The sequence below is a fragment of the Micromys minutus genome (assembly GCF_963924665.1).
Source record: "Micromys minutus genome assembly, chromosome: 6".
NCBI lineage: Eukaryota > Metazoa > Chordata > Mammalia > Rodentia > Muridae > Micromys > Micromys minutus.
The window spans coordinates 42020938-42033563 of NC_137975.1; the positions used below are offsets into that span (position 1 = coordinate 42020938).

At 42.2% G+C, this 12626-nt stretch overlaps 1 protein-coding gene across 14 annotated transcripts in view; it reads right to left on the bottom strand.

Annotated features, from left to right (window-relative positions):
* The window catches only part of KIAA1217, a 281476-nt gene that overhangs the window by 90064 nt on the left and 178786 nt on the right, over nt 1-12626 (bottom strand). For all 14 annotated transcript variants that reach the window (XM_080918244.1, XM_080918236.1, XM_080918242.1 and 11 more), the window contains one exon: nt 3093-3291. In XM_080918244.1, coding sequence (XP_080774370.1) covers nt 3093-3291 — 199 coding nt within the window. The remainder of the gene's footprint in view (nt 1-3092; nt 3292-12626) is intronic.

Here is a 12626-nt window from a genome sequence, read left to right on the forward strand (position 1 = left end):
CCAGTTCTTAGAGCCAAGAAAGCAGACTGCAGAAAAGAACAGGGGTCCGCCATCCTGCTCAAAGCCTACCTTCAAATCACATAAGAGCGGCCCATGTAGGAAGCCCTTCTCTTTCTGTGGGTTCTTCTGCAAGGGCCATCTGTAGCCACTCTAGCCTATCTATCCGATGGCGTCTGGAGCTGAGGGGTTTGGGTAGGCAGACAGTTTCTTTCTTGTATGTGTTCTTGAACTGAATGGGATGCACACAGCCATTGAAATGGGGGGGTCATGTTGTGTTTTAAATGAAGTGGAGGGTTGTTGGATGAGTCCCGTTTCTCTCTAAATATCCGCCAGTCACTGCTTTGAAGCACCAACGAGTCCTAGCCTGCATGGTGCTTCATGTGTCGAATAGCTCATTAGAAGTGAGCTTGGGGGAGGGAACAGGCAGCCCTTGTTACGAACAGGGGCCAGGTTAATGCAAAAGGGAGAGTCAGCAGTTAGGACGCAGCGGTTCACGAAAAGAACCCTGCCACTGGCTAGCAGACATGGCGGATGACATGTGATGAGTCCGAGAATCTCACTGTGAGAAAGGCTTACTGTGGTTGTAAGTGTATTTAAAATCTATGAGCTCGGTTATGATTCATTTAGAAACATGTTCATCTGAGATGAAGCAACCGCAAAAGGCCAGACTGGTGGCATACAGCAGCCTGACCTGAACTCTTTTCAGTTCTTCCCTGGAAAACAGATGAAGCCAAAACGCAATAACGAACTAGTCAAATGGTCAAGAAATAGGATCTGACTTGGAGAACACAGAAAGACGTGAATGGGAATTCCATGACTTCAGGAGACTAAAGCCATTGTCTTTAGCTAATGCCTACCTGATAGTCATTTTCTTAAAATGTATTATGTGTTTATGGTAAAAAATTTCCACTATTAAACTTAAATATAATTGAAGCATTATATGTACTAAAGCTAAAAGTCAAATGGTCATATGAGGAGCACACACATGATCACTTAGAGTAAATAATGTCTTCACCAAACAAAACTATTTTATCTTGAACACTTTAGGCTCATTTTTCACACTTAAATTTAAGGAATTGAAAAGCAACCTAAGGAGAGAAAGGAGCAAACAAAGGGCCAGCAAGTTTTCATTTTTTGCAATAAAAAGCAAACGGCACAGAAACTATACTTAAGAATTATTAGTTTGTATGTGTGTGTACACACATGTATGATGTATGTGTGTGCATGCGCATGTATGATATATCATGGACTTGATCTTGGAAGGCATATGCTTTTCTGCTGAGCTCTGCCCTCAAATTATTAATGTTTAAAAAGTATCTCTCTTTCAGCAAGCACTGCTTTTAATTGTTTTATCAGTTGGATTTCTACCGAGGAGGACCATGACTGTTTTCCATCTTGGCTTTTCCTATGTCTCCTCCTGACATTTCCAAAGAATGCAAAACCACGCCCAAAGAGCGATACGTTAAGTCTTGGGACAGGCTGTGGAAAATGTAAGTTCTGGCCATATGAAAGTGCTTATTAGGCCGAAAGTGAGCACAGCCCAATTCCTCCCAATTGCCTCCTTACAGCCTGTACCTGTAATCACAAGTTTTTGTTTGGTCTCACCTTTAGTCACTATTGCTGCTCCTCAGTGCCTCTCCCTATAAATGCAGAAATGCAAGACAACTGCCTTGAAGTGTTCTGCCCACGTGAAAGGACCACATGACTTTCTTTTATTACAAGCATGTGCTTCAAATATAAGTTTATGTTTTGCAAATTAAAAAAAAAAAGAATGATGACAGCTTGATTAATAATTTATCTTAAAAAACTAAGCATGACTTTTCAGTGATCATAAATATTTAAACCTGTTTTCTAAAAGCAGGAAGTTGCACAACAGATGTAACACCTGTAGCTTGGGGCATGTGTCAAATTCTGAAAGCCCTAAATTACTCACACACTGGCACATGTCTCAGAACTTCATCTGGGATCTCTGTTAGATAAGACCAGCTTGCATTCAGTTCTGCAGGCACAGTTTTACAACGTGCTTCTCACTCTTCCAAGAGTGAAAAGCACTAGAGGCTGCCATCCCCAGGGCCAGGACCAGAGAGTTTGGGCCCTGCCAGTCATGACTGAAGCAGGGCATGTAAACAGCCAGGATTGGTGTGTGTGTGTCTGTGTGTATGTGTGTGTGTGTGTGTGTGTGTGTGTGTGTGTGTATGTGTGTGTTTTATTTTTAATTGACTGTGTGTTCTTGAATAAGACCCTTAGCATTGATCCACCTGAGTTTCTGCTTCATAACATGAAAGGGTTAGATTAGTCATGATATAATTATTTTACTTCTAAAATATTTATGAACTATACCAGCAAGTGCTTGTTTATATGAATTTAGATTCTGTTTCTCTGGTTGTTTGTCTGCTACAGATCAGAAGAGTCCCTTGGTTCTGCAGACACCAGCACTGCAGTTGATGACAGGGCTTTGCTTGCCTTGCTGCTAGCACTCCCATGAACCTATCCAACTGGGACTCTTTGAGAAAGCCCAGGAGGCACGTGACATCTTTGGGTAAAGGGTGATGCTTTAGAAATGGAATGTAAGGCTGCTTCTCAGCATCCTCTGTACCACATCTACTGTTTCATTTTCGACACGTGGAGCATAGGTGAAGATCCAGTAGGATCATTACCTAAAACAGACTCTGTCATGGGAGAGAGAGTATTTTATGGGGGAGTTTGAAAAATTCATTTTAAGTATGCCTTTAGCTCTTAGCACTTCTTGACCATCTCTCTGGGCTTTAGTTTTCCTGCTTTTTAGATAAAATGCAATGCTGGATTGTTTATATTCTTTTCAGCTATGATACAGGCAGAGCTAGTAACACATTCAAAGGTCTACCAGGAGGAAATATGTTTCTCATCTTCGTACTTAACTCTAGGCAACTAGAGGGCAAACTCCCATCTGTGTGCAGTAGTCCGGCCAAATGTAATGACTGGGCTCTTGCTGCCAGGAGGAGAAATTCAGACTGAGCACAAACTCTAGACATCCAATACAATAAAATACGTGGAGACAATCACACTCTTCCAAAGACAATCACACACAACACCTCCCGAAGGTAACTGCTTACCTCACATCATTTAACTCATAATAGACATTTCTGCTCTCATCCTTGATGTAGATAGCAACACTGGGCGACTCCAGCATCTTCATGGTGAGCTGCTGTGGAAAGGCACTTACGAAGAGAGCGCGGATCGTGTCTGCACTGGTGATTTCATTCGGCATCCGCAGCTGTTTGGTCTCGTCTCCATACTGGAGGTAGAGTACACCTGCGTGCACAGGATACACCATGATCAGCCTACAGCGCAAGGACCATGGGCCGTGAGGCACAGGCTAAAGCCACTTCTACCACACTGCAGCTATAAATATTGGGAGCAAACTTGAAGCGCAAGTAATGGGGGGGTGCTTATTCTATAGAATGCACTACCTGGTTATTATATAGGCATTCAGAATGCACTACCTGGTTATCATATAAGAAGTCAGGTTTATTCTTTGGAGTCTGGACAGGCCATTTCCCTGCTTTTTAGAATCAAGAGGCCAAGAGGTTAACCTTATTACTTATAGCAAAAGACAATATGCAATGTCCCCAGAAAAGGTATATTTAGGCCTCTGACCCTGCAAGGTTATTTTTAGCAGGTATTTCATTAACTGGGAACATGACCATTATGGCAAAGTATAAGATTCAGTGATTCTCTTAGTCATTATTCAGGAACATAGCAGGTGGAAATGAGAGCACATTTTGTGTTTTTTTTTTTAATAGCTACTGAATATTTATATTATACCAACCCTCCCGCCCCCAAGAGTCTGACACCTCGACATACTTAAAAAAGGGAAGGACACAAATACTATCACCAAATATTCATTGAGTTCCAAGGGGGCATATGTCTTATTCTGGCCAATCAACCACCATCCAGTGTGTGAGAAATGAAGGTCTGATGTTTGCTGACACACCGGATTTGTTTCTTGAGGAGCGATGTTTACTGTTCCCTTGCAGAACCCGAATTTGAGGATTTCAACATAAACCCAGAAAGAGGTCTCATGCAGAAGAATGGGAGCCCTGTCTGACTGATTCAGCAGCACATCTTTGTATAGCTATGAACACTGGACAGACATCTTGTTCATGGACTCCCCAGCCCTGTGACAGAAAAGACATGTCCCCACCAAGCACTGCTGCAGTTGCCAGTAAATGGAGGTATTCAACTCGAGCTTCCATTCTTGCCTCTGTGGTTTGAATATCCAGTATATCCAGGCTCATAAGTTTGAACACTTGTGGCCCTGCCTGTGACACTGTCCGGTTAAGTCATGAACCTTTAGGAGATGGAGCTTTGCTGGAGTGAGTACATTACTGAGGGCAGGACTGGAAACTTTATAGCCTGACCCTACTTGCTCTTCTCTTTTTGTTTTATGTGGATGAAATGTGATCACCCTGCTTCCTACTCTTGCTGTCATGTCTTCCTTCCTGTTGTCATGCTTTCTCTAACCATGTTGGATCTTATCTCTCTGGAACTGTAAGACAAAACAAACCATTCGTCCTCTAGTTTTGTTATTGTTGTTTCTCAGGGCACATTATCATAGCAACAGAAAGACAAAGGCAAAAACAAGCCACACACACTTGCCTTCATCTGCTACTTGGGCATGGATAACTACAACATTAAGTCAAAGATGAGAAGACTTTATCTGGATCCTAGAGTTTGTGTCTGTGTGAGAAGCTATCGGGAGTAGATTAACACGAGGTTCAGCATTAGTGGGAAGAGACTGAAAAAGAAACAGATACCTTTCAGTTACAAATGGCGTCTCACCTAACAAATGTACCTTCCTAAAGCTCTGCTAAAATAGTAAGGACATAATAAAAGCACACATATTGAAGAGTTTGAAAAAGGAGAGTAGATAATATATGGATGAGAGAAAGCTAACACTGAAATCTTCAAGGGAAGAACTCATTATGGAGTGAGTTGGAGTGAAGAAACTCAAGGGTGTCAGGCTCCTTCTGAGGATGGGCATGAAAGGATGAGGCATCATAACTCAACCTCATTTCTCTCCAATGACAAGAGATGTGTTTATCTTTCCCCTTCCTGACACTCAACCAAGGAACACCTTATCGTGTTCATTGTACAAGGCTGAAGAGCTTAGCTGAAGATTGGATTCTGGCTGATCAGCCTTAAAGGATAATGCTAGGCGCATACCAATGTACTGTAGGAACCAGGGCAACTTCCTGAGAAAGCTGAGTGGCCCAGAGGAAGACTCTTATACTCTGTCAAAGAGCCAAGCCAGGAACTGTGTATGAAGATCTGCCATCAGGTAGGGATGTCTGTGTCTCCGCCTTTGATACTAACAGATTTCCAAACATTTCAGATGCTTTAGGAAAGCTTTTCCCATGATAAAAGAGAGCATGTGAGATTTTTATTAGGCATAGTTCTTCCTAGAAAAAAAAAAAACTAAAGAAAAGAGAATACAAGATTGTCTTTTCTTGCCCTGCAACTAGGGATCATGATACTATAGACTCAAAGGTTCATGAAATGCCCAACACTCAACCTTGTCATTGATACATGGATGATGGGTCCTGAAGATTTCCAGGGAGGGGGAGAGTCCCAGAGGAAGGACCAAGCATCAGAAAGACGTTATTTTTCTCAGTGTCAACAAGGAACCAAAGGACAACAGAGCAGCACTTGCGCCCATCCAGTGGAAGGTATTTCCCACTTAGGTATTGCGCCCCTCCATGCCAGTCAGGTCCCTATTAGATTAGAGCCAGCTTCTCAGTGAAGACTTCCTGAGATACCTCCCCTAGAATACCCATCTTCCCTATTCCCTTATAACATTTCTCTCCAGGTGCTGCAAAGTCATATTTGAATTCTTGACAGCAGGCTGCCAAGTGCACTGACAGCTAGGTATGATGCACGTCCTGTGATAGATGGTGGCCATCCGGAGAGGACAGGCCCATGCCTTTGCAAAGAGAGGGGAGTGCCATTCTCTCACTTGGTTCCAGAAAGGTATGCACTCATGGCCTTTTAGCTAGCATAAGTTTCATGAGCATAGAGATTTTTCCAAAACATTTATTTTATATTTTTTATGTGTACTTATGGGTGCCTGGGCAGGTTTATGAGCACAATGTGCATGTAGAAAACCATGGAGGTCAAAAGAAGGTGGCAAATTACCTGGAACTGGAGATGCCGGTGGCCATAAGCAGCCATATGGGAGTGGTGGGAACCAATCTTGGGCCTTCGGAAAAAGTAGCAAGCTCTCTGAACCACTGAGCCCTTACACCAGTCCCAAGACTAAAGTTTTGTTTTGTTTTTGTCCTTGATCTTTATATCTATCAAGATGCCTATTGTATCATAGGTCTCCCCCCATCTTTCATGTGTGTGGTATGTGCATGTGTATGTATGTATAAATTTGAATATGTATGTGTATGCACATGGAGGCCTAAGGCCTGGGGCTGATTCACGGAGTCACCCTTGATTGCTATTCACTAAGGAAGGGCCTCACAATCAAACTCAGAGTGCATGGATGGGACAAGTCTTGAAAACCAGCTTGCTCTGGGGATTCCCTGTCTGTGCTTCTGATCACCACACATTGAACAGCTGAGCCCTGTCCAGCCTGTACTGTAGGTACTTAATAAGTATATACTGAATGAATTAATAATTATCTATTAGTCATCCAAAAATGGACTTCAGGTTAGGAGCTATCTGAGCTCTAAGTTCTTTTAGATGACATGCTTATTCTCACAGTATCTTGCTTGTAAATTAATGTAAACCTGTCCCATGCCATGTCTGTGAAATAGGCATGAGCACTTCTGTTGCTCCTTGCTGTTCATCCAGTGTCAGATCCTCAGGGAAAGAGCTCCCCCGTGTTCGCATGAGGTCACACATTTGTTAGAGTGTAGAGAAAAGCTTTCGAATCTATCTGATCGCAGATTGTAGAATGTTTTGCTCCAAACACGAGTTATGGTGACTGCCCCATGGGGTAGCTTAAACCATAAGAAAAGTCGACAGCCATCCCTGAAGGTTGGGCCTGAAACAATCCCCAGATGAGGCTTGTATAAAACTGCCTTGCAGAAGTTCAATATCACAGCCTTGCCACCCCAAAGGGCCTGGTTTTCATCCCCACATCTGCAGTCTGTACATGTATGTGCTTGAAATAGAATTTAAAGACTCTGGAGTGGAAACAAATTGGGCCTAAACTCCAGTTACCTCAGGTCTGGCTGGTGCAGCTGCCAGCTGGGTCCACACATCCAGTTATAGAATGTGACAGTCCAGAGAGCATGGGACAGATGCCTTGGCAAACAGAGGGGAGTGGCGATTTCACATTTGATTCTAGAAAGGTATTCGGGGAGTCTTAAAACTCAGAAGGAGTTCTCTCAATAGATGACGGCGTTTTATTGGCCCAGTGATAAACTAAACCCACATGGTCTCAGCCAGTTAGTGAGGGCTGCTCCGCTTTCATGAGGATGTCTTTGTGCCATACTCCCACTTTGCATGATGTGGAGGACAGAGCAACAGGAACACAATCGTGGGTTCATCTGCTGCATGTCGGAGATAGGGCAGGAATTCATCCCATCAGTCAGCATACTTGTCCAACTGTCAGAACTCCATCCCATCAGACAGCAGCCGTGCTACTGTGACCCCGTCTCATGGTATGGAAACACTAACAGAAGCTCCTAAGACCAAAGGAGCTTCCCCGGAAGTTACAGCCAATAACTAAGATACGAATCCATATCCATTTTGTAGAGCTTGCAGATCCCAGCCTTTGAGGTGTATACTGCTTCTGAAAGTCTGCACTTCATTTTGACAATTCTGCCCATTGTCATCCAGTGACCTGAACTGACTTTACGTTTTTCAAATAACCATGTGGCTTCAAGTTGAAACATAATGAGGGGTAGCTAGGGAAGAACATTTCATCTTTATCTTAACTAAAGGGAATGGGGTACACGGAAGGGAATTCTGCACCCTAAGGGTGGGTCGGGAGGTTACTGGGAACTAGGGAGCTCAGAAAGTCACAGCAGGGTTCTGAAGTGAACCTCAGAACCTTTGAAATTTTTCTTTAAGTATCTTCTTTAAGAATCAAGATTGCTCCCACCTCAATTGCTTTGCAAAAGCACCATGGATTTTATCCAAGAATTTTAGTCACAATAAAACAATGTACACGCACAGTTATTCCTGTGCCATTATAGGTATATTTTTACCATCTTCCAAACCTCAGTATTGTGGGACATTCAGAATGCGGAACACCTCATATACTGTCATAAAGTAGCTATGGATATTCACAGTGTCACTTAGACTCCTAGGCCTAGAATGGAGTCACTCTGCTTTTCCAGGCACTCTGAGGATACTGGACATCGTCATGCTCATTCAGTCTAATGAGCTACCAACTTATAATGGCCCGCTTGCCCATACTTACACAATACACACACACACACACACAGAGAGAGAGAGAGAGAGAGAGAGAGAGAGAGAGAGAGAGAGAGAGAAACAGATAGACAGACAGGCACACACGCGCGCACACACACACACACACACACACACACACACGGAGACAGACAGATAGACAGACAGACAGACACACACACAGAGAGAGACAGATAGACAGAAAGACAGATAGACAGACACACATACACACACACACAGAGAGACAGATAGACAGACAGACACACAGACACACAGAGAGACAGACAGACAGACACACAGACACACAGAGAGACAGATAGACAGACAGACACACACACATACATACACACACACACACAGAGCCAGAGACACATCTCCTTTGAACAAGTTTATTTTCATACGTTAATCAGACTTGATGCTTGTTGGTAAAGACCTGAGAAAAAGAACTTAGGAGGAGAAAGTTCTATTTTGGTTCACTGCTTCTGAGGCTTCAGTTCATTCTAACAAGGAAAGCATGGCAGAGCCAAGCAGCTTACCCTACGGCAGTCAGGAAGCAGAGAAAATGTGGGACAGCAGGCTATTTCCTTCTCTTTTCCTCCAACCAGATTCCTACATATAGAATAGTGTTTTCCACACTCATCAATCCTCTTTGAAAATACCCTCACAGACACAACCATATACATGCTTTACCAATCTCCTGGGCACTTTTCAATCGAAGGGAACTGACAGGCAGGATAACCATTCCAGCCCCTAACCACACCACCACAGAACTACATCATGCTTTGAAGAATTCAAGAACATGCTTATGTTGTGTGTTATTGAGAGTGCAGGCATGGATCACTCTTCATTTTGCACCACAGTTCTAGTAAACAAGCCAATCTCTCACCAGATGGTAGTACACAATATACTGTGAAGTGCCTCATAGATGCACAAATGCGTTTACTTTAAATAAATTCAATTTTTCCCGTACAGTGGTTGTGCTCCTAGAACAACAGCACATTAGTTCTAGAGGGCATGCTCCACAGGCAGGTGACGCAACAGTTCCAACTGATTTAAGATCCCCAGGTCCTCCGGATACACGTTAAGATTATGCAAAGCACAAATCACAATATGCATCACCAGCGGCAAAAAGCCAATAGCTTGAATGTATGAAGAGCTCTTGTAGTAACTTCTGAAGGGAAAATGTGTTCTCAACTCATGAAAATTATTAAAAGGAAAAGAGAAAGATCATTTTTAACATCTACAAAATTGGCAAAGGGATTTACAATAAAGTCAGCAGTACAGTGAAAAATTGGAAAGATATTTCTCATACTTCTGCTGGAAAGGCTCTTTGTAAATATATATTCAAAACTCCCCAGAATATGCAGTTTCAATGAATAATTCCAACTCTGCACATTGAGGCACAGAGCTATTCTTACCTGGGAGCTCAAATTATCAGATCAATATGGATGAGGGGGAATATCTAACCACAGGGGATTGATTTGATGAATCAGCTCAATAAATCAATCTACTCAGCGGGACACTGATGCTTTAGTAAATGTCTAACAGCACATGACAGTGAGTAAGAAATTATATTTTGTTAAGTGGCAGATGATAGAGCATAAAACAAAATGGAAAAGAATTAAATATATAAATGTTAATTAATTACCTTGATAAGGAAGTTGTACAAACTTTTGTTTTTCTAAAACAGAGTTTCTTTGTAAAGTCCTGGACGTTGTGGAACTCACTCTGCAGACGAGGCTGACCTCAAAATTACAGAGATCTGCCTGCCTTTGCCTCCCAAGTGCAGAAATTAAAGGTGGACACCCTCAACACCCAGTGACAAACTTTTAAACTTAAGAAAAATTTGAGGTGCCTCTCTAAGAGCAAGAGCATAAAGCTAGCTATGACAATGGACATGTAGTCCTGGGGCTTGCACCTTGGTTTCATTGTTGTTAAGTTTACCTATTTGATTGCTACATAATAAAATACCAAGAATGCCTGAAGGGTCCACTCAAGCTCCTTGGTGATCTTCTTATAAAACGAGACGCGGTTTAATTATCTTCTGTGACAGCTTGCTCACCTTAAAGAGAATGACCAAGAGAATAATACATACTTGGGTAAGTGGGGCCATTTCTTAAGCCAGAAGAAATGGACCAAGGTTGCCTGGTTATATATAGAATCTCTCAGGAGTTGGTAGAATGTGAGCTGACATCAGCATGAAGGAGATACTAGCATCTGACCCATGTGAGACTGAATTACAGATGACAGAGCATCCTTAAGAAGTGCTATCATTAAACATTTACAGTAAAGTACTTGAGGAGACACCATAGACCCTGAAGCATTAGCTTTATTCACTAGACAACTCCTGACCATGTAGCATCTCTCTTTTACAGTCTTTAGTGTACGAAAGAATGTAATTCTAATCATAATCATAATAGATTTAGATATAGGCTCAGAAAAATACAATACACTTATAACTCAAAAATACTTTAAAAATCAAGTTGATTTTCTTAAGCATATTCACCAAAACAAAAACAAACAAACAAAAAAAAAAAAACCTTTCAAATAAACTTAATATCCAATGAGGAAATGTTTAAATTCGGGTTATCTTATGTGTGCGCTTTAGATCAGAAGAGCTAACTAGCACAATTAGCGCCAGAAAAAGAAACCACAGGCACCCGATGCTGCAAGGGGCAGCAAAGGGGTGAGAAGCATTGGCGAGAGTCTCGAGGAGAATAGAAGATGGCAGCTCATTACTGAGTTCCTGAGGACACAATGTTGATGTCAGGACAGTTCGAAAACATACAACAACCCCATGCTAGAAAAGTAGAGACTACCATTAAATAGAGCCTGTCACTTATAACAACACTGGCAATTCGGAGGGCTCACTCCACCCCTATCAGCACTGTTAAAACACTGTGGTCTTTGGCACAGAACAAATGAGGTTACGGGACAAAGCAGAGCCCAGGGAGAGGCAGGTTTTATGAAGGCCTGAAATATGAGAGGAGAGGCTCTAAACTTTATGGAGGAATGTCGATTCGATACATAGTCCCAGAAAAATTGATTTTCCATACAGCAAAAGTAAAATATATCCCTTTCTTATGCCATAAGCAGAATGAATTCCTGTTAGGCTCGAGATCTATATGAGGAAAATCTATCCAACTTTTAGAGGCCAGTAACACCGGATGGTGCATTCTCGTATACTGACATAGGGCTTCTAAAAGGAACATAACGTACAGAAGAAGACATTATCTCTTACTAGAGTATTTGGTACTATAGATGAGACGGTAAGCAAAGAAAACCAACCACGCCTATAAGAGGATATTTACAAATCAACAAGAAAATAGCAAAATAGAAAAAGGGTAGTGATAGAATTCAAGTGACAATAAACCACATGAGAAACTCCCCAGGCCAGTAAATGCAGAATGGTCTCTATAATTGAATGTGCAATTTGAAATGAAAACACTTACATTGCTATTCTGTCTCCATCAGGGAAGGAAAACCAGAAAACCTAATGGCTTCAAGTCATGGTAAGGGTATGAGAAAAATGCCCACTGAGTGAGGAAAGCCACCCACTCCAACGGAGAGGGTTGAGATGCGTGTCCTCTACTTGGCTTTGTCTCTGTGGTCCATCACACACAAAACCTCACAAACAAGCTCTGCTCCAGGACAGCCACTGTAGCTCCATTTGCATGTTTGTTCTTGGAGGCATATTCATAGAATGGACGATGAAACAGTTGTTTATAATGAAGGAGAATTGTGTCTGTCCCCAGAGGTGTGCCTCAACAACAATAAAGCGGGAGGACCGTGGGACCAGGGGGGTTGCACGCAGAAAGATATGCTTGGTAGACTATCCCACTGAACACACACTTAAATTTTTGCTTGTGAGCATACACAAACACCAGACACACGGAAATCAGCATGGCCACTCCAGCCTCTGGTGACCGGTTTGCTCTGTGAAATGAAAGGATGCGTGGTTATACACCATGCTACCTCTTTTAAGATGTTTGTTAATTAAATGGCCTCAAGTACAGAAATAACTATTGCTTTGTAAGACTTGATACAACCTCACTTAGCACTTGTTAGGTGCTGGACATTGATCTAAAGCCTTCCCAAATATGAACTCATTTCATCGTTACAGTGTTCGCATTTCATTGAGAAGTTCTTGGGTGACTTACTCAATTAATGCCTTATCTCTCATGCTGTGCCACCTCTCCAATAATTGAACAGATCTGTTTAGT